Raw genomic sequence first — 23,196 nt, 5'->3', positions numbered from 1 at the left:
TGTTTTAAAACACTAAGGTCTCGGACATGCGTCTTTCCTCTGTATGCTTGATTTTATTGGGTAACACTGAGGGGAACATAACCTTGGATGAGATTGTTATGAAAAAACACAACCAATCTTCCCCAACAACCCACAAAGTAAAACCCTTATGGTTTTATTATTCTGGCAAGGATTTACCGTCAAATTCCATTTCAGCAATCTCAGACATCATGATTAAAAAGTGGTTGTGGGCTCAGAAAAATGCCCCATTGCTATGAGTCAATTGCTAACTATAAATGTTCTCTGATAAGAATACCTAAAGGACTCCATGAAGGAGTGGTGCTGGGATTTCTGTTACAGCATTGTGCACAGCAGATGAGTCTTATCCTACCAGTCCAGAGAGTAAGCAGACCTCATTTCGTATCAGGCTGGATTATGACTGAGCAAAAAGATCAATGAATCAACGAATAATCAATGCATCTTCATGGAATATTATACTAATGCTCTTTCCTGATGATCACTATTTCTAATGCTAACAAATTTAGTATTGTAGAGTGGGATTAATTTACTCCAACTTCACCTATTTGCAATGCAAATTACTCATCTAACCTCTTTGGATACCTGTTTTAGAATGAGATGGCTCAAATTCTAGGTTTGTTTATTTCTCTTCATTGATTATAGGGAGAGTCCAAACAGGTAGCTTATATGTGGCAGTAGGGGTGAACTAAATGATTTTTAAAGGTCCCTTCCAATCCAAAACATTGCATAATTCTATGATGCGAGTTTCTACTCCATAGTTTTGCATGTGGCCAAATGAACCTTATCCAGACAGATTTCTCTTTGTTTTACGCTTAGCATTTTGCTGTTTCCATTGAAAAAATTAGGGAGAAAACTTCAGGAGCCTACTGAAGTTTACAAGTAAATAAGTTTTGCGACATCAAAGGCAATGGGCATGTTTTAGAGGCAAACTCACTTCAGCAGCAAGTTGGTAAAATTCCGAATTTCTTCATTGGTTTGATCCCATTTAAACAGTCACAATGGTATATAATCATAGTACTTTAGTTTTATTCCTTAGAGCTTTAGGGAATAAAGACAAATTGCCTACGTAAACAGAGGAACTGTTGACCTCAGTGACAGATAAAATTCTTGCTTTCTCATGTTTTACTTCTGATTGTAATACTCTAAAATCAACAGTTTTAAGTGTCTTAACACGAAGTCTAATGTATCATACGTCATTATTTTGATGCAAGCAAAGAATATTTTGAAGACTATATCCAAAGCCAGGCAGTAGACAACCAAAATTTAGACATATTAACACCTTGCTTTTATACATCTGGATCCCCTAGCACAGCGTACAGAACCAGACTGGTGTCTAAGCCAGAGTACATTGTCAATCTCATGTCAATGCTAATTACAAATCCATAGCAGTAATACTCAAGTTTACAGCTGCCTGAAGTTGATTCCTTCTGGCAGCAAGGATGAGCTGTAATTTCCCCTTTATATCCATCCATTAGGCATCCACAGCTCTAAGACCTCTCTCTATGGGAGACCCCCTGATCCTTTATTCAAATAGGAGAACATTCCTTCTTCATGGGAAAGAGGAGGAAGAAGATGCAATTGTCTCTGTGTGTTGCCCTTATATTGCCAATTTTTTTTCCATAGTGATATCCAGGACTTCAGCTGCCACTCGGTGGATTTGGGCTCAGCTCTCAGGATTTCAGATCATGGATAAGATATGCAAGATAAGAAAAAAATCTAGGGAGGAGGAGCAACTGGAAGCCAGCATTTCCTCTTCTAGTTAGTACAGCTAGGTTATGGAGTCATGCTTTTTATCTGGTCCAACAAAATTTGAATTATTCTGGCACAGTTTCTGAAGTTCAGCAGAGAGAAGGGCAAGTGCCAGAACTGTCTGGTAGCTAGATGACTTTCCTGGGAGACATATGATTTACTCAAAGCAGCAATCACTGCTTGACCTAATGGTCTGAGTGCTAGGGAAAGAGTGGGGGATGGGACAGAAACTTCCTCTGGTTGTGTTTTAAAAGAAAGTAATTGTTGAAGATGAATTTTACCTGAACCCAGTTCTGTCAGAATAAGGAATGGACAAAGGTCTCTGCTCACGGAAAGCTTTTAAGGTATTTATAAGCAACAGTTGCATGGCTCTATCAAGATGGGACCAATCTGGGTGTGCTTCAAGACAGTTGTGGGCACCTGAGGGGTCTTAAACTAGAAGAGCATGGTATGTGGTTTTCTCTTAAGAGCAGCTGTCTGGAAGTGTTTAAAGTCATCTAGTGGGGTTCCACAGGGCTCCATTTTGGGCCTTTTGCTCTTCAACATCTTCATAAAAGACTTGGATGGAGGACTAGAAGGGATACTAAGCAAGTTTGCAGATGACACAAAACTGGGAAGAGCTGTTGACTCCCTCAAAGGCAGGGAGGCCCTGCAGAGAGACCTCAACAAATTAGAGGACTGGGCAATCACCAACCATAGGAAGTTCAACAAGGGAAAGTGCTGGATTCTGCACCTGGAATGGGGCAACCCTGGATGTTTGTCTACCAGACTGGGGAATGAGATGCTGGAAAGCAGTGCCACGGAAAGGGTCCTGAGGGTCCTTGTCAGTGGCAAGTTTAATATGAGTCAGCAGTGTCCTGGCAGCCAGGAAGGCCAACTGTGTCCTGGGAGGCATCAGGCAAAGCATCATCAGCCAGTCGAGGGAGGGGATTGTCCCGGTCTGCTCTGTACTGGTGCAGCCTCACCTTGAACATTGTGTGTAGTTTTGGGCACTGCAATATAAGAAAGATATTAAGCTGTTATAGAGCATTCAAAGGAGGGCAGCAAACATGATGAAGGGCCTCGAGGGGAAGCCGTGTGAGAAGCAGCTGAGGTCACTTGGTCTGTTCAGCCTGGAGGAGACTGAGGGGAGACCTCATTGCAGTCTACAACTTCCTTGTGAGGGGAAGAGAAAGGGCAGCCACTGATCTCTTCTCTGTGGTGACCAATGACAGGACCCAAGGGAATGGGCTGAAGTTGTGTCAGGGAAGGTTTGGGTTAGATATTAGAACAACGTTCTTCACCTAGAGGGTGGTTGGGTCCTGGAACAGGCTCCCCAGGGAAGTGGTCAGAGCACCAAGCCTGGCAGAGTTCAAGAAGCATTGGTCTAATAATCTTGGGCACATGGTGTTACTCTTGGGAATGGGTGTGACTCTTGGGAATGAGTGCAGGGCTAAGGGTTGGACTCAATGATACTTGAGGGTCCTTTCCAACTCAGCATATTCTGTGATTCTGTGAAAGCTGTTCCTACAGAAGAAGATGGAGGTCTAGTGGGGCTGATGAAGTCACCCAACCCAACACACAGCAGGCAGGCCATCAGCGTGCTGTGGAAAACCTCAGCAGGTCCCAGTGGGCATAATTAGATATCTCTGTATCTTAAAAAATCTTCTCCCTGATGCCATTTACTTTCTGTCAGGAAGCAACCTAGGCCAGCAATTCTTCTGGGGTCAGGACCACATGGGTTCCCCTGGAGAGGCAGGGCAGAGACTGGCAGCAGGGCCCGTCTCTCCATTCCAGTCAGAAATGGAGCAGGGGGTGCACCATGGAGGCCCCAGTCCCTGGCACCAGGCACTTCCTGGGGATGGGCTGAGGCCAGACTAGGACACAGGCCCAGAGGTGGGCCCAGCTCAGTGGGACCCATGGCTGGGCAAGAGAGCTGGAGACCAGCCCTGCCATGACATCAGTGGGGCAGGGATCAACCAGCCCAGGAGGCTGACATGGGGTCCTGGGCCGTGGGCTGTGTTGGGGGAACCTCAGGGTGCTGGGCAGGGACAGTCAGGGCTGTAAGCACCTCAGGGCCCCAACACCTGCACACACTGGCCAGTTCAAAGGCAGGCAGGCTTTATATGGCTGCTGCTATGTGCCATGTGTTAGTCCACTCACTGCTATGAAGCCCACAGCTCACCTGAGCTCCTCCAGGTGAAGCCTCACCCACATGACTCCCGTGTACACCTTGTCTCCACGTGAGCTTGAGTTTCACCATTGATGCTTATTTGCAAAACAGGTGCCACCAAATCCAGCTCATGCATGCAACCTAAACATCATTTGGGTTTGAGGGTGACCAACTCATCTCTAGACACTGATTTAAACACCCTTGAAAGGAAACACAGCTTTCCTATTTGGAGACAAGTTAGTCCCTGCACTTCTCACAAGTAACAAAACACTGACCATATCAAATGTCAAACGGATCCATGACTCTCTTAATGAAAACACCTTGCCCCACAAGCAAAGTTGCCTGGGGGCCTGAGTTCCCCAGAGCAGTCATCCACTGCATGATGGTTTGCAGCTGTTTACAGTGACTGCTATGGCTGGTGTAACACCTGTGTGGGCACACTGCATGATGAACTCAGCATCTCAAAGTGAATTAAATACTGTCTTCGGACAAAATAAACACCTCAGAAACATAAACAAAGATGTTTATTGCAAATAAAAAATCATATTAACATAATTAAGCCTTATGAAGTATAAAGAGGTCATTTTGAAAATTGTGAAGCATCCACATATGCAAGGGCTGCTGTTTTCATCAGTACAGCTGCCTGGATCATGCATATAATTATCTGAATGTGACAAGCCAAATATCCTTCTATCTAGAACTGTTTCTATTTGGCTGGTGATGTCATTCTGACACTTCCACAGTTTCATTTTCTCTGGATCTGGCAGTAGAGGCTCATAGAAAACACCAAACCAAGAATCTGGAAAACAAAGACATTTCTGGTATTACTTGGCTGTTCTGGAAATCCCAGGATACAACTGATACACAGCAGGAATATTTTGTTTGCAAATATCTTGGATTTACATGTAGGCTAAATCTGCTATGCAGAAGACAATCTTTTCCAATGTAACTCTTAAAGAACGTGACTACAGAATAGAACCACTTTAATGAAGGCAGTATGTACCATAGGTAAGACTGCAGACACGGTGGAGAAGTTTCATTTGTTTAAAAGATAGATTGCCTCTGTGGTTGGGAAATCCTGTAGTTCTGGGTGTTTAAAATGCAGTTGGTAGCTGTAAAAGAGCAGCAATTACTAAGAAGTTCAAGAAATTCAGACAAAAATCCAGTATTTTCTTTTCTAATAAAGTTAGAGGAATTTTCACTGGGTATTCTAAGGGCCATTTCCTGTCGCTGTTAAAGTTGGGGACAGCCAATGCGACATAGAATCTTCTTCCAAAGCAGGGACAGGATTACAAGAAGGCTGTAATCACTTTATTGTAACAGGTTGCAAATATTTATACTTTTCACATATCACACACGTCAACCTGCTATTGGTACTTTCATGTATACACACACCAGGATTGGTTGCAAAATAGTAAACACAGCTTTTGTTGAGTCATCCTGACTTACAGAAAGTACAGGAAGTCCATTTCTGTCTTCCATCTTCTTCCTATCTGAAAGTTGCCCACATTCTTTTGCATGCTGTGTTCTCCTCCTTTCAGGGATATACTGTAATCTGGTTTATGTCCACTGCTTTGTCGATAAATGCCAGGTTGACAGGCTTGCTGTCAACCCCAACAATTTCCCTTTGAAATCTTTCTTCTTTTCCACTGTCACTCTCTTTTTTGTAAATATATGTGCGAAGTGTTATGGATACAGGTATACATATGTGTGTGCCTACTGTATACAGGTACACATTTATACACGCACCCCATCATTTTGAGTTGCAAATGATCATGGAACCAACATTTTATATTCATCAGTAATAGATTTGGGATAGAAACACTGATTCCACTGAAGAAGGTGTTACTTAGAATAGAAAATTCAGTAGGGTCACCTCCTGTGGTGGGAATTACTGGGTGAAATTCCACAGCCTGTGACAGACAGCTGGTGAGATCAGAAGATCAGAAAGTTTCCTTCCAGATTTAGAATTAACCAGTCTGTGAAGGTGTTCCACAAAAGTGGAAAGCATCCAATTGACATTTATTGACATGAACACCAGCATACTTAATTTACTTAAGGAAGAGGTAGAGAAGAGGATATGTAACACCAGGGGTGCAGCTAAGACAAGGGGATGGACTCACAGCTGGAATAAACTGACAGGGCATGCTCGTATTTTCACTTGCGCCCAGGTGAAACTGGGCCCTTCTTTTCAGTATCATTTCCACTAATAGGGTGAGCTGAAACCAGTAACAGCCCACAAGTGGCATAATGGAGCAGGCAGAGAGGGGAAGGGCCCTTCTTTTTATCTGGGGTTTTCCAGAGAAGAGAGGTTGTTATGCATGTGGCCTTTGATTTGCAATTGCTTGAGAAGACATAATAAATTAATATCTTTGGAAAGGCTAAATGTTTATCAAGTATAAATTGCCAGCTGACAATTTGTACCAGCTGAGGCTCATATTGTTTATTCAAGTTGTTTTCTAATCCTTTTATGATTGGGAGAGGCAGCCACCACAGAAAACGCCAACTGGAGAACAAGAAAGAATGATGGCCAATGAACTAAAGGCTACAACTCACATAACTGCAGTAACTAGAGCAAAGTGACTTATAACTTGCCTTAGGGATACAGATGTAATTTTACACTTTTATTATATTTTTAAGGCCTTTTAACATTGGTGTATTTCACCTGTTTTTCCCCCAAAGCCAGTATATGAGTGAGAGATCTGACCTGCCACATATAGCTTTTTAGATGCCATGAAGTCTGTGCCAAGTAAGAAGTTGGTGGCCTGTCTGCTCCCAGTCCTGCAGCTACGTAACTCTTCCCTGCTTACTATTATTTTCCTGGAAGTGTATTTTTGAGTTGGGGCTCTTGCCCACTCTTCTACCACAAGGAGCAATCCTCTGCCAATAATGTTAAGGAGTTTTTACTTAGAATAACAGAATGAATGCTGCACAGCAATCTTTGTCATTTGTGCTTTTCTCTCAAACATCCACTGATGGGGAGTGGGGGAGGAGGGAAACCAAGGAGGAAGAGTGAAAAGGAAAAAAATGACCAAAGAAAGCAACATGATGAAATCCCATTTCTTTGTTATTTTCTCCTAATCAAATCCAAATCAAGTAGCTGACTGGATAACCTCACCTATTTTCCTCCTCTCTTCAGAGAAAATTGTGCATGTTATTCTTCAGTGTATGATGAGGCAATTAAAATAAACAGTTCACATACTCTGAATTTTTTTACACACAAGCATGGAGTGTCACAAGTGTGCACTCAGACACATTCATGCACCATCTTGATGGCTAAAGTATGCCTCAGAATTATAATTTAGTTCTACAGTTTCTCCATGATACAAATATGTAGTTTAGGGGCTAAGTTTTCTTAGGAGATGAGTTTTTCTCACAAAAATAAAAAAAAGAGGAGGAAAAGTCTGGCTATTCTGCTTTATGTCTTCTGGCGCTATATATGCACATGCCTGTCTGTCCACCAGTCTCGCTATCAAGCCACAGCCTGGCTGCAGGACTGTCAATTTTTTTGCAGAAATATTCCCATGTGATAAGCTTGCACAGGCAGCAGGGTGGTCTGATCTCACCTGAAGTTCACAGCACAGCAGCCATATACTGTTTATATGAAATAACAGTAAGATTATAGCAAAGATGAGAGCCGGTTTTCCCTTGACTATTAATTGAGCAAGCCAGGTGTTTTAATCCCATTCCCAGTGTATTTCTAAGTAGAACATATTGCTTGTCAGCTACTAAATACTTTAATGGTGTACTCTCATACCTCAATAGCAGCCAGTCCAAAGGCGATCCCCATAATTATGACCAGATGGTCTTTAAGGTATTTGATAATCACTTCTCCACAAGGCTGAAAATAAGACAAAATGATTAATTACAGATAAGCAATATTATCCTAATATTATCCTAATACTAGGAGTGTATCTGCTAAAATAACTCACCCATGCTTTCTCCCTTTAATTCTGTGTTAAAGAAAGGTTATTTGAATTTACTTTGGCTTGTTGCTAATGAACACAAAATCACAGCTATGTGTACCTGTCATGGTTTGAGATGATCCCCCCAGGAATTGGGGGCTCTGAGGTGATTGGGTGCCAGGGCAGTGTTCCCTGGAGAGCCAATCACCACTTGTCGTGTTCGCTTCTGCTAAAAATCATATATACACAGCCACCAGAAGCTGCTGGCAGGTTTTTTCTGTTGGTGTCTGCTGTGTGTAGGTGTAGAAGGCCAGGGGGTGGCTGGGCTCCTTCTTCCCCCTCTGGGGGGGAGGGGAGCCCTGCGGCCCCCCAACTCTACCTAGGCCAGAGTTACAAACAACATTTAGAGTGAGTGTTTATGAGGGATGTGACTCACAGCACCTGAGGTAAGAGGAGAGAGGCAGGCCTTGCAGCTAAGCCCTCTTCCGCCCCCTTTCTGCAGTTAAGCTGTGGAGGGGGACCTTTTCTTTCCCTCCACTGTAAAGTGGAGGAGAGGCTCAGCTTTTGAAGCAGAGCCGAGTGGACAGGCTGATAATGAAGCAGCTCGGCGCTAGGGAGAAGAATCCCAGGCGAAATTGGAGACGGGCCAAAAGAGCTCGGGAGTTGCCCTGCCAAAGCTGACCGGGGCAGCCAAAAACTGACTTGGAGGAATGAAGATTCCAAACGCCTACTGTGATAAGCTACACTACAGCAACAGTGAACCGAGGTACGAGACTGAGAGAGAGAGAATGACACAGCAGAGACTGACATGGGACCGAGGAGAAAGGACTCAAAGCTACCTTCTTGGACTTCGTGAGGAGAAAGGACTTCAGCAACCAGCTGGAGGTTGGTGAGGGAGTGTTTCAGGTTCCCGAACACTCCCACGAGAGAGAGACTGCATTACATATCAGCCTTGAAAGGCTTCTCCTGGACTAAAGTTAAAGGGAGGGGCTTAAAGGACTGATAGAAGTGTAATACTATATATATATATATAGTTGCCTTTAGTTTGTATAGTATTTATTTGTGTAAATAAATGTATATACTTCCCCTTCCCCCTATAGAAGCCTCTGGCCTGAAAGTTTCTCTCCAGTGTTGGGATAAGTTGTGGGAAGGGGTGGGGGGAAGCCTGGAAATTGGATTCTGGATTTCTGATGTGGCTCAAACTGCCACAGTACCTTATGCTCTGAGAAAGATATCTAGTCATTGCCTTCCCAAATACAAAGATAAATTTAGTACCCGACCATAAAAAGGTAAAGTTTCAAACAAAGACATACAGCTGTAATGCCTAATGTTTGCATGATTTTCAGTTAACAAGGAAAGAAGTGTTTGTTCTTACTTTCACTTCATAATCATTCACTGCTAGGAAAGAGCCAATGCAGCCATGCCAGATCTGAAGAAGAACTTCAGTTTCCCACCAATCTGATCTTTGGATTTGAAGCTTGAAGGCTTATTATTAGAGTCTGGCTCAACTGAAAATATTTGGTTATAAAAACTGGCTTAAAAATTAATTTTGTCAAATGTTTGGTGGTCTTGGGCTGAGGGTGGAAGGGAGTGATCATAACTGAAGTTCCATGCAGAACTACTCTCCTTTTGAATATATGCATACATTTGTTGTTACAATAACTACATTTTCTCCAGGCATTGACAATACTTCTGCACACTGTAGCAAAACCCAAGTACAGCTTAAATTCATCAAAATTACATTACTGCTACAACACTACAACTACCTTCCCCTTGAATATAGTTATATTCTTTCACTTTATTTTCTCCCTCACAATAGAAGGAGAAGACTAATGTCTTTTAGTTCATCTGAAAACCACTCTCATTTAAGCTGACTCAGAACTGCACTGATCTTCAAATCTTTTTTTTCCCAGATCACAAGAGTTGGATGTCTCTACTAGCATCTCACACAACTATGAAATCTTTGAGTTCACGTGAGCAACATCTTGCACCTGCCGAATTTCATTGATGGCTTCTCGTGTGTCCTTTGAGGGTTTGCCCAAGGCCAAAATGTGGCCAAAACAGCCTCTCTATAAATATCTTGTTTCTAGATTGGGTTCTGGCATCCTCTACTTAACCAGACTGTTCCTTTGCTTTAAAAGAGTGTTTCCTTCTGTGGGACTACACAGGGAGGAAATTACTGTTTGGGCAGAACTTGACTAGAGAGCTGTGCATTTACAGAAGTGTACAACCAGAATGGACATCAGCTAATATCTGCTTTATGGAAGGTGCACACTGGCAAACTTTGCACCACTAGCATCCTAAAAATTAAATTATTCTGTGGACTTTTTTTTCTTTTTTTTTTTTTTTTTTTTTTACATATGCGTAGAGCCCGAATTTCCTTGTAAGGAGACAGGTAAACCTTGAAATTAACTAGTTGAGATCTTTACTGTCCATCTACCAATTTTTGAGTATTCTTTCTTGTTGCCTGTCATCAGATATTTGTCTTATTAATTGTTACAAAGTTTTCAAAAGGCTATAGTTGTAGGAAATCACATTTTAAATATGTTGCCATGAAGCCTATAACATGTAAGGTTTCTTCCCAGCAGATCCTGCTAAATGAATGTGGGGTTTTTTATTAAAGGATTATAGAACTCCAAAGGTCTTGCATTTAATGTGCTCATTTTTCAATATCCCTTAGCAAGTTGAAAGTCTCTGAGTCAACATATCTACTACCAGAATGAGCCTAGGTGGGAACATAACCGTCTGAGGTAGGAATGAGAGCCAAAGGGTAGCTGACATGCTACTCTGACCCAGAGGTACATCCTGGCCTCACAGCCACAATATTTTTTCACCAATAGTAACCATTGCAGACTGCTGAGGCATCCCAGGAAGAGGGAGGAGGAGAGTATTTCATGTATTCACAGTAATTTTTTGACAAATGGCACAGAGGCATCTGGGTAAAGAAAAGAAGACAAAATTTTGCTTTTTTGGAAAGATACAGAACTGCTGACTATGCCAGTCACCAAAGACAACCTTGGGTTAAAACTTGGTTTTGTGGAAAGAAGATGGAACATTACATTTTTCTTACCGTTTTATAGACGTATCTGCCTTGAAAGTTGAAGCAGAGGTCTTGCGCTGACGTCTCTACTTCACACTGACAGATTTGATAGCTACCAGAAGGATTTTTAAAATTGTTTCCCCAGTCTTCAGGTCCATTCAGCAATCCACAGCATTGATACTGCCGGAAAGGAGGAAATGGGGAGATGAGGAAAAAGTAGTGATATTCAGTTTGAGGAGAGTAGGTGAGTGAGCTGAGAGGAACAATGAAGGACAAATTTTCTTTTATCTTTTACCATGTGGAAATTGGCCCAAATTGGTATGTCGCGAACACCCTGTACATTTAGTGTGACTCTTGGGGATGGTCCTCTGCAAGGCTAAGGGTTGGGCTCGATGATCCTTGTGGGTCCCTTCTAACTCTGCATGTTCTGGGATTCTATGATTTCCATACCAGTTATAAGAATGAAAGTGCACAAGTTTAAAAAAAAAAAAAGAAAAGGAAAAGAAAAGAAATAGGGGAAAAAGACCTGGTTTTCATGATAAAGTGCTCAAAAAACATTAACATACTATAAAGCCAGTAATTGTCAATGCTAGAATGGAATTGGAACATAGAACAACACTGGGTATACTATTTTTTGAGAATCAAGTCTTCTTTTTGTAGTTTATACTTGCAGAACGTAAGTAACAGCTCCAGTAACATCCACATTTCACATCTTGAAAAACCAGGCTGGAAATGTAAAATTCAGACACATAAAACTCTAAAATCTAGAAAAACAATAGTGATCTTTGAACGATCCCTTTAAATTAGAAATGATCTGAGGAGACCAGGGCTCCATTTGGGGTTTGTGAAACCTAAACCAGGTGCAATTTCTTGTTCCACTTTATTCAAGCCACTAAAGCTCGGGGGTGCAGACCTGGGTTTGAGGTCCTCCCTTTTTTAAAAAGCAGCTGGAAATGTTCACATAATTTTGTATAAAAGCAAAGGCTGCGGGACACAATAAACCAGTCCTGGTCTATTTAAAAATTAATACAGTCATTATGGGATTTTTTATTTTGCTCACCCTTCAATCATCTCTCCAGGGAGTTCCCTATTATATCAGAAGAAATAAGCTGTGTCAGAAGCAGAGGACAAGACTGGGGGTGGAATGAGGAAGAAGAAGTGGAAGTAACGTAAGACACCTAAATATTGTTTCTTTCTTCTTTTTCTTTCGTGCAGCAGTATTTAAAAACATAGGAATTAACTGTAAGTCTATTCATCAAAGTCATCACCCCTTAGGAACTAAAAAAATAAATCAAACAGCAAGCATTCTGTCAATGTACAGTGTGAAGGAGCAAGATTCAGGATGGGAGAGGTTCCAGGCGTGGAGAAAGACATACAGCAATTGACAGGACTTTATTATATGGACTTTACTGTTATTATGTGGTTTCATTGTATTCACATTACACAGTGCACAGTCTGGACTTGCCTGGTCTTGCCACGAGTTTGCCTGCTCCCTGCTTCCCCGCTCCTTTCTCTGATTGGCTGAAGAAGCTGCAGAGAGGAGACAGCTACTATTCGCCCCTTCCACATTCCTCCCCCTTTTGCCTGTGCCCCTATCCCGATTTGTTCCCCTGTTTGTCTGTCTCATGCTCCACCCCATGTTCTGGCCCTTTCCCCGCCTGAACTGATAAAAAATCCTGGGCACACCTCAATAAAGCATTCCATCTGCACCCTACCTTGTCTCCTGAAACCATCTGTGCTGTGTCACGGCCCCATCCCCCCTCGGACCGTGGCAGTACAGATCCTTGTACTAGTGGAAGGGGAAAGGGTTTACGCTGTCGGTGATATTAGTGAGATTCAAGGGTATTCTCTGTGTGATGCCTAGGAACAAGCTAGCACTAAGTGTCCATCTGCTGGAGTCTTTGCAGCTGGGGGAAGCCAGGAAAAGTATAAGTACAATAAAAACAAACCTCTCATCATATTTTCTTCCCCCTTCTCAGACAGTAAGGTGTGTCATTTAATGACAATAGGATATTCCAAAATTAACTACACTCCTGAAGTTTTCCTCATCCCTGGAGTAGTCTTTCCTCAAGAGTACTGGATGGTTCTTATTTGGGACATGGTGAAAGATCAATATTCCTTCAGAAGGGAAAGCTATAACAAAGGAGCAGGCAGCCTTCTCATGAAAGAGTTTAGCTAACTGTCAGTCTCACTTGCATGTTGTGTGTCCTTACTTCATTGCTCTTATAAACACTATTGTACAAAGAAATCATTACAGAAAGACCATGTCATATCAAGAGAACAGAAGCATCTTCTGTAGTGTTTTAACTTGCCTTTAAGTCAGACCTTTCCCCATTTCCAGGAAATACAATTCAAATCTACAGCAGAGTAGTCATAAAATGAAGCAGAGATGGAACGGACAGCAACAACCCCTGCCCTTTATTGCTTTTTAATTACCTTTCTCTCAATTTTTTGGAACTTCTCCTGAAACACTTTAGAATCTTGTGAGGAGCTTTGCAGTGCATCCACACTAGCCATTAGAGTCAGGTTAACGGATGCCTCAACCTGCAGGTTAAAATATATTATTATTTTTGGGGTACAAATAAAACTCTGTGAAGACATCAATGAAAATATAGAATAATACTGTACCTGAGATCTGTACACTGCTCCTAAAATACCTCCTGTGACCTGAAGAATCAGGATAAGAAGCAGTCCAATAAAAAACTAGGAAAAAAAAAACAAAAAGGGGAGGAAACTATAGTACTTTCAACCAAGATGACATAATATCTTCTAAATTACCGTTAATCTTTCATGTGCTTGAGAAACCATGTAGGTAGAATGCAATTCCAGTCAGAGCTGCTCCACTTATTTCTTCTTTAGTGATAAGAAAATGAGGTGCTCGAGACAGAGTGTGTGCAGCTTGTGATCATAACAAGGTGCACACCAGAGCGGTGCCAAGGTGGGCAATGTGTACGTGAAAGTTGTTGGGCAGGAGGACACGGAGGACATTCTGGGTGGACCAGCAAAGGGAGCAACTGGGAATTTATGAAATTAAATGGGATAGGTAGTAGGGGAGGATTAACGGAGGGAACTTTGGTGATGGCTGGATGGAAAAAAAGCTCAAGTCTCTCTGGACCCTCTCGTCTTGTTGATGAGACCACCCATCATTTTTACCACACTAGAATTCAGAAGAGGCTCAAGCTCAAGGTAAGCAATGATAACATATGATCATAAAAGTGCTTTTGGTTAAACTAAAAGGCTCCCATACTACTTGCAAGGACTTTATCCGTCAAATGTAGCTGTGGTCTGCTAAAGGTAGACAAATGTTTTTCTTTCCTACCAAAAGCAGCATGCACCGGCTCTCCTTTACAGCACCACAGCACCCCAGAAACCCAAGGATCATAATGATGGAGCCCACGGCAATCAGCAGATCAACCGCTGCAAACGTACTGCTGTTTATCTCCAGCTCCTGAAATGAGAGGAAAAAAGTCTTTCAACTACAAGAAGGTCCTCCTAAAAATATCTATATCCCCCAAAACAAGATAGTCACTTCATAACTGATAAGTGAAAAGTCTGGCAACCACAGAGAAATTCATAAATAAACAAAGGTCTAATGCTACCTTCTTAAATGTTTTAGTGGGGAGCTCAGTAGAACCTGGCTTTTCACAATCTTTGTTTCTACACAAGATGAAACTCAACTTACCAAGTAAATAAAAATGTCTTGTCTTTAAAGTGGTTTTCAGTTGGCTTTCAGTTGATGAATCTTTGCTTTTTAGTGGAAGTAGCAAACTTGATTATCTCAAAACTTCTCCTATATTAACCAAATGTTAAAGAAACAAAACCTCTGTTTGTCATTAGAAGGCCAGGAACAAAGTCTGTGGCTGTTCCTGAGAGAACACTTCTCAGAGCAATGCTGGGTATATTACAGCATTACAGAAATAGATGTATTTTCCAAAGGAGCTTTCTTTTTCCTTTTTTTTTTTTTCTTAGGCATGATCTCTAATATTACCCTCAGAGATGAGGACTCTATTTTGATGTGTGGGATGTTCACTAAACAATTCATATACCTCAATATTATAAAATATCAAATTATTCAGTTCCCACAGGACTGACTAAGGCCAAAGGCCAAAATAGAGGAAAGCATTCAAAGGATGTTTTCCAGTGTGACTGGTGCCAAGATTAGCAAAAATGTCTGGAAATTGTCACATTTGTCTTCTGATAATTGCAAAGGTATATCGACAAGTATAATTTGAAGAATGCGTTGTTCTTTCCCCTTCCAAGTTATTTATTCTTAGAAAGCTCTATTCATCTACAGCCAAATCCTTATGCTCTGCTCAATTATTACTCAGGAGAAATATACATTGGTTTTGAATGGGAACTTTGCCTGCCTGGAAGCAAAACTGTGAGAAAATTCTTTCAATTTTGGTCCCAACTTTTAATTCACAGATTTTTGGGGAATACTAAGTGACACTTCAGGAAAGTAGTTTGTCACACATTTAAGTATGTTTTTCTGAATAGGAAATCTCTCAAAAAATAAGAAACGATAATAGTGGTTGTGGTTTTCCAAGCTCCATTGTACCATCTGAGCCATCATTCTAGAGACTGTCAACTAGCAAGTATGGCAATTTTAGCTTCTAGCAAAATACTGATTGAGGAGTGAAAGTTGTTATTCTTCCTCCTCCACAGGACAGAATGGCAGAGCTCTCCACCATGACTTAATTTACCCAGTGACACAATGTCGTCATGAACCAAGTTCTCTTGATCTGTCCTCTGCCAGTCATGAGACATCTGGGATTGGCTAAAGGTAACAGTGTCATCAGCCAAATGGCAGGAGACATATAAAGCTATTTTCCTATCTCCACCATCTTTTTATTACCAGATGGGAAAATACTGACTTAAAAACTATTATTCTTAACTGATGGACTGTGCTAGAGCAGCAGGGCAGTGATCTGAAGAACTGCAGCTTAATCTATACTAAAGCCTCAAACTGAAAGCTGAAAAAAATGTTTCCATCTCACATCAGGCCATTTTTTCACTTTTATGACTAGAAAGCCTTTTTGAAAACAGAAGAATAAAAGTTAAATTTTCCAATTCATTTGTATTTCTATGCCCCAAATTCACATGAAGGAATATACTGCTTAAACCTTAGAGTAAGTGCCACTGGGTGCACACTGGGCAAAAGGGCCCACGGGAGCAAAGGGCCTTTGCCACAACAGGACCAATCTCTGCTGCATGTCTGCAAGACCAAGGGCTCCTCAAAATTGTATTTTTCCTAGCTTTGAAGAAAAGAAAGTCATAAAGTCTGAAGTAATTTAATAACCCATACAAAAATGCAGGAGGGGAACTCAGGGACTCTTGTGCCCTCTAGGAGGGCTGTCAGGACATTTTAATGTGTCCAGCTCTGGGCCCCTCAGTTCAGGAAGGATATTGAGGTGCTGGAGCAAGTCCAGAGAAGAGCAACAAGGCTGGTGAAGGGACTTGAACACAATTCCTATGAGAAGAGGCTGAGGGAGCTGGGCTTGTTTAGCCTGGAGAAGAGGAGGCTCAGGGGAGACCTCATCACTCTCTACAACTCCCTGAAAGGAGGTTGGAGCCAGGTGGGGGTTGGTCTCTTCTCCCAGGCAGGTATCAGTAAGACAAGAGCGCACGGTCAAGCTCTGCCAGGGGAGGTTTAAGTTAGATATTAGGAAGAAATTCTTTACAGAGAGGGTAATCAGGCATTGGAATGGGCTGCCCAGGGAAGAGGTGGATTGTCCGTCCCTGGAGGTTTTTAAGATGAGACTGGATGTGGCACTTAGTGCCATGGTCTAGTAACTGCAGTGGTGTTGGATCAAGGGTTGGATTGATGATCTCAGAGGTCCTTTCCAACCTGGCTGATTCTATGATTCTAAGTAAAGATTTTTGGGTAACTAAAATTCTTTCTATATAAACATGAGGGAGGAAGGATACGGTGTTTTTAAGGAGCTGTTGAAAATAGAAAAAAATCCTTGCTCTCTTTCAAAGTTGCAGTTACTAAGGAAATAAGAATTGTATTATTGAGAGACAAAAATATCCCCTATAAATACATGAAGAAACCCTAGGAATATATATGACTATACTATTCTAATAGGGAAAAATATTGAAAATCTGTGAGCTGCATGGCTCCTCATTATTCTAACACTGAAATCAATAACATCATTAGTTTCCATTAAGGGAGAAAGACACATGTTTTCAAGCAGAAATCTGTGTGCATCTGCATGAAACTACATTAATAATACTAGCAGACACTTCTTGTAGTCACATATCTCTGCTTGCATCAATCACTTTATCTGACTGCCTGCACCATGTTGTTTAATCTTAACATCATAAAATACATTAATCTTTACCCACACAAACCACCTCAACAAAAACATAGAAAATTTTTGGAAATGAAGATGGTAAATTGAAATGTATGTAGTAGCTTCCACATTTTACATGGTGCTGGTATGACTTCATGCATTTACCTGCTGAACATCTTTGCTAACACGTATCCATATGGAGACTCCCAAAATAATGGAACCACACAACTGCAGGAGAAAACAAAGACAAGTTAGAAAAGTCAACAATTTTTACTAACATTCAATATCCAAATTGCACCAGATGCTGTCCAAACTTCTGAAATCATTTGTTTGGCAAAGTGAAAGAAACATGAATTGCTGGAGCATAGAATATTGATTCATATGCAGGAAAATTTGGATCTTCAGGTATGCACCAAATCCCTGACATTTCTACCTCAGAGGACTACACATTTCCTTGATGATTTATAGACGTGGTTGGGAAGCACACAGAAATTCTGTCAGATCCGAGAGGAATATAAATTGCTATTGTATGTATATAACATGTCTGTAAACAACATTTCTTGTATAATGGAAATGTGAGATTTGACAAGGGATGTTTGCATAAATGTTATTTCTAGATTTATTCAGGACCCATATCTAGAGACATATTCTCTGTGGTAAAACTACCAGGAAAAGTTCTAAATAAAGTTTTTCTGCTGTTTCCAATGCAGCAGTATCTGGCCATCTCCAGTCCTTAGAATAGTCCTCATAAAATGCCAGTAGTAATTATTTCCATTATATTTTTACAGAAAACAACCATACTTGGTCATGTACATGTGAATGTTAGACCAGAATGACTTGCTTAAAGATGTTGAAGTCAGGGAAGATGAATCCCAGGTCCAGATACATTACTTCATCACTAATTGAGCTCCTGTTTCATTATTTGTTGAGGTACTACTCCACTGTACAACAGTCACCCTATTCCTAATCTTGTTCATCATGATTCTAACACAGAATTTCTCTTTATTAGACGTTGGAGACAGGTTTTTAAGAGGCTAATGAGGAGTAAGAATTGTGCCTACTGAGACGATTGGTAGGAAAGAGAGATCACTGAGGATCAGAGATTAGTCATATTTAGAATTATCTTCCTGTATACCATTAATACTGAAGTCATAAATTGCCCTGAAATGTTGTTATGAGTTTCCCATGAAGGCTGGGACTATTCTTAACCTTTTAGAATTAAAATAATTATTTTTATGTCTTTTAGATCATTTTTCTTTAAAAATATTTTCCCCTCAAAAGTTTTCATATAATATTCAGCATCAAAGACTATAATGACTTCAGCAGATTATTTAATATGGAACAGAGCCAGCACTTAGACATGAGTACCACATATTTTCCTACTCTAAGTAAAGCTCCTGTAAGTACCTTTTAAACACGAAAAGAAAAGCTGTACAATCAATGACAGCTTTAAAACATTATCAAATTTAACTAGAGCTCCCAATGAAACCTTGTGAATCCCACTGAATCTGCCTAGAAACTGATTGTATCATATGACTCTACTTTTGGGTCTTGTTCAGCAGCACTATGTGGCTATCCGTCAGACAACATGGGCTCGCTAATGTGAAAATTTCCACTGATGCATCTTTTGCTACAAATCCAAACAGAATTTGGCACACCACCTTTCTTGTTACGTAGGACCTCCCATAAAAATACAGCACAGTAGTAGAAGTAAATATAGCTAATGTACAGGAACTTACCAGTCACATGGGAATACTACAGTATCTATTTCCTCCACGCAAAAGAAGAAACATCACTTATAAATCAAAATTTTAGTAAGCAGTGTATATATTTTAATTTTATAAATAGAGATGGTTTAGTCTGATAAAAAATGTTCCATTTCAGTAAAATCTTAACATTTTGTTTCTGTTTATTTTCATAATATACAAAGTGTATAAGAATATGCAGAGAAAAGTTTTGAAATTACAAATAAAAATGGTCTGTTCCCAAAGAGTCCAAGTTGAACATTTCAAGTTTGCTGGAATACTCTATCTTAATTTTTAAGTTTTCTTAAAATAAAGTTTTAACTAAAGAAACTTTCATATCAAGAAATTCCATTTTTAATGAAACCAGTATTTTCCGACGGAATAAAATTAGTGTCTTTGCAAAGGTCCTCACCCATTTTCCCAAAACTAGATGGCTATTGTAGTTTTGCCTCAACTCTTGATAAAGAATCAGTGATCTTATCTCAGTCTCATGAACTGAACAGGAACAAGACTGCTGTATATCAAATTTGATTGATCCTTCTCTTCTCAAGCCCTTCAGTCTTGGCCTGACGAAGAAATACAGCCTAGTTAAATTAATATCACCTCAGATGAGCCTGCTGTGATTCTGGATCACCAGTATATCAAGACTCTGCACTTCTCATACACAAAAATACCAAACCTATAGGGAATTCCCTCCATTGGCACACACTTTTCAGGCAGTTCAAGGGTATCAGGAGAAGCTTTCTACAAGGTTGCTTCTGTTCAGGAAAACATTTGACTGGAACACTTCCTTGAGATACCTGAAATTAACAGTACTAGGAAGGTTTTACAGAGAATGCAGTCTATGGCTCAACATAACTGCTAAGCTTCTTTGCTACTTCCAGGAATCGAGATGTTCAGATGTAAGGTTAGGAAAAGGGGCCACTTTGTTTGTAGGTGGAACTACAAGTCCAGTACAAACAACTGATCAAAGTTACTCTGTTAAAAATCATGTTGCCTCAAATTGGCATTACATATCAATATTTAGTGAAAAAACCAAGGTAATTCTACAATTTTTTGTGATGTGGCATAGCAGAAGCTGACACAATAGAGGCAGCAGGTGAGACTGGATATCCTGCAAACTCTGAAGAAGCGAAATAGGAAACATCTGGCATATGTGTGAGGTTTAATGCACAAAAGTGACAAAGATTAATTTAAAGACTATTAGAAACTCCATATAGGCACTCACCTCCAAAGTACAGATCTTAAAAAACCCATGATCAGCTATGTTTCAGCAAACTGGGAAGATGCAAAACTCTATTGATATGCTAGAGCCCAGCATGAGCTCATGGGACTGTAGGTTCCCAGGGGACACATGTCATGTAGTGAAGCCATAGTCACTTTGCAGAGCTATTTTAGACTATTCCAGGACTCACACACTTAGTGTGATGCTGTAAGAGCTGCTTAGAAAAATGCATCAGAAGGCTAGGAAGCCCATTCCTGAGCCTTCTAAGAGGGGACACTCCCAGAGAGATTGCAAAGGGTGTAAACTGAAAGGACACTAGGTAAATATGCAACTGTCATTTTTATCTAGTTAAGGTTAAAGTAACCTTCATTTCCCACTATCTGTAATTTTCCACTTGTCAACTGCTTTGTGCAGTAGAGAGAGCAGCTGTGACACCAGTGGATGTAGAGTAATCACTGTTCCCTCTACCTTGCTACAGCAATTTAATGATTTCCAGGAATTAGAGACAGAAATGTGAACCATTGTACTCCTTAAGCCCATTTTCCTGTTTGCACCACATCTGTTCTTTCCAATCTTGATAGTGCTAAACACCATCCTTTAAAAAATCTAAATATGGCTGCATGCCTGTCCTCCTCTCTTCCATTCTTCCCTATCGTGATAGTGCTAAACACCTTCCCTTAAAATAATTAACTACAGCTGCATTCCTGTCCTTGTCTGTTCCATCCAGGCAGTCATATGCACAGCAAATGCTCTCAGCATATTCTTCCTCAGAATACAGTATGGATTTTCCAACTTTGGCATAAAGATAGGAAGTTTGTTTCACACATGCTACTTTTAAGACTCCCCAGGATCGCGCCCCCTTCTTTTTTTCCCTAGGAAACCAATTCTGGAGGCATGGGGCATTATTCAAATGTTCATTTCAGAAGTAGTTTGGAACTTTTCTAATGCTAGTCTGAGACATTTGCCCCTGTTTTAGCTTACAGTAAATACAGGTGAATGTGAACAGGTATGCTGAGTTCGGTTGAGGTAAAGTTAATTTTCTTCACAGTGGCTAGTATTGGGCTGTGTTTTGGATTTGTGCTGAACACAGGGTTGATAACGTGGAGATGTGAGACACGGTCAGGACAGGTGACCCCACTTGACCAAAGGGATATTCTGTACCATATGACATCATGCTGAGCATATAAAATGGGGGGAAGAAGGAGAAAGGGGGGATGCTTGGAGTGATGGTGTTTGTCTTCCCAAGTAACCATCACATGTGATGGGGCCCTGCTCTCCTGGAGGTGGCTGAACACCTGGCTGCCCATGGAAAGCAGTGAATTAATTCCTTATTTTTTTCTTTGCTTGTGTGCACGGCTTTTGCTTTCCCTACTAAACTGTCTTAATTCACGAGTTTTCTATCTTTTACTCTTCTGATTCTCTCCCCATTCCCATTGGTCAGAGAGTAAGTGAGTGGCTGTGTGGTACTTGGTTGCTGGCTAGCGTCAAACCACAACAACAGGAAAAACTTCCTGAGGGGCAGGAATTCCAATTTAGAAATGTACGGATTTTTGTAAGTACTGTTGCAGAAAAACTTCAACACAAATGTCAGATATCTTCAATCTGCCTTTATAGAGGTGGAGGGAGAAAATGGGGGAGACAGTCCAAACCATTGCTGCCCTGTCAGGAATTTGTTTGTAAGGTCCAGAAACTATAAAAGAATTTTGTTAATTCTTCTAATTTTGGCTAGCCACAAATTTTCCAGGGCTACTCTTTGTGGTCCGTTTTGAATGGTATCACCTTTCAACTTGTATAAAATCTCTTGAGGCAAAGCCCAGAATGTGGCTAGTAGTTCCACTTCTGGTTTCATAGAATCATAGAATCAGCTGGGTTGGAAGGGACCTTCAAGATCATCAAGTCCAACCCTTGATCCACTACCGGTGCGGTTGCTAGACCTTGGCACTAAGTGCCACATCCAGTCTCTTTTTAAAAATCTCCAGGGACGGAGAATTCACCGCTTCCCTGGGCAGCCCATTCCAATGTCTGACCACCCTCTCTGCAAAGAAATTCTTTCTAATATCTAACCTAAACCTCCCCTGGCACAACTTGAGACCATGGTTTTAGTGAACCTCTGGTGAACCTGACAAACCTCTGTCAGGAAATCTGAGTGAGGTTGAACCATGAGAGAAATGTTCTTTAATTCGAACCTTTCCAGAGCTTCCAGGACTTGAAATTCTTGCAAACCAGCTGAGATGTCATAAATACACAAATATGGTTCAAATAACACTAGAAATCTGCCTGCTGCCCTGTGCTGTATCAGCCTTGATACAGCTATTTGGTAATACTGCCAGCTCATACCATCTTACAGACATTTACTGTCCACCACCAGAAACGAATTATGTACCGAATGTAAAGCAAAGAACCACAAAGAAAGATATGAAAACCATTTATCAATTAGGAGGCTAAAAAAATCAAGTGAATTTTCCACATCTTCTGCTGCAACTACATTTTCAAGATCATACCATTTGGATGCAAGAAGCAGACAATAAAAGAAAGAGAACTGTAAGTGGAAAGTCTGTTATCTTCTGAGTAATGTCTGTTGACATGAGGGGCACAATATGAACAGGGAGACAGACGTGTGGCTTGTCTACTTTTGAATGTGTAAGGAAAGGTATTTAGAAGGAAAAAGACAAAGGGAAAGGCAAAACTTAAACATATTCTCCCCTCTCTGATTAAGAATCATACTCTGGTATGTTCTATTTTCTTTCTATTTTATGTTCTATTTTCTTTACAATTCCTTTAACTGCAGCATTCAAATAATGGTGAACACATTTCATACATCACTAATAACAGTTTAAACATCAACTTACCCAAAATAAAAAGTTGAAGATGAACATGGAATACTTCATGCAGCTGCTTACACCCGCCATTTTCAACAAGCTGAGACAAAAACGAGCACTGCAGAAGAAGGTTTCCTAAGAGTTTGACCTTGATACAAAAGTTGGGTTTGTGTCTTCAGAAAACCTCTCAAACCATGTCAAATACACCATGCTCTGCTACTGAAAGCAAAAATTATGACCAAGTTAT

The 23,196-nt window shown here is 40.7% G+C and overlaps 1 protein-coding gene and 1 long non-coding RNA gene across 3 annotated transcripts; one reads left to right on the top strand and one right to left on the bottom strand.

Moving 5' to 3' along the window:
• Nucleotides 1–4,426: 4,426 nt before the first annotated feature.
• On the bottom strand, nucleotides 4,427–23,188 carry TSPAN8 (tetraspanin 8). The gene is made up of 8 exons (XM_064655659.1): nucleotides 22,980–23,188; nucleotides 17,326–17,388; nucleotides 14,184–14,312; nucleotides 13,493–13,567; nucleotides 13,301–13,408; nucleotides 10,895–11,044; nucleotides 7,677–7,760; nucleotides 4,427–4,718 (listed from the first exon to the last, which is right to left on the bottom strand). The coding sequence occupies exons 1-8, from the start codon at nucleotides 23,037–23,039 to the stop codon at nucleotides 4,665–4,667; spliced, it is 723 nt and encodes a 240-aa protein (XP_064511729.1). The 5' UTR covers nucleotides 23,040–23,188; the 3' UTR covers nucleotides 4,427–4,664.
• Nucleotides 5,601–10,464, top strand: LOC135414656 (uncharacterized). 2 transcript variants are annotated; one of them, XR_010430771.1, is made up of 3 exons: nucleotides 5,601–8,270; nucleotides 8,439–8,709; nucleotides 9,738–10,464. It is a non-coding gene; the product is annotated as an uncharacterized LOC135414656 (long non-coding RNA). The 2 variants fall into 2 exon arrangements; XR_010430770.1 differs by having other exon boundaries at nucleotides 5,601–8,709.
• Nucleotides 23,189–23,196: the final 8 nt, after the last annotated feature.

This window comes from Pseudopipra pipra, chromosome 5, assembly GCF_036250125.1.
Source record: "Pseudopipra pipra isolate bDixPip1 chromosome 5, bDixPip1.hap1, whole genome shotgun sequence".
Taxonomy (NCBI): Eukaryota; Metazoa; Chordata; class Aves; order Passeriformes; family Pipridae; genus Pseudopipra; species Pseudopipra pipra.
Note: the sequence above shows the minus strand (reverse complement) of the source record. Positions and strands in the feature narration are given on the sequence as shown.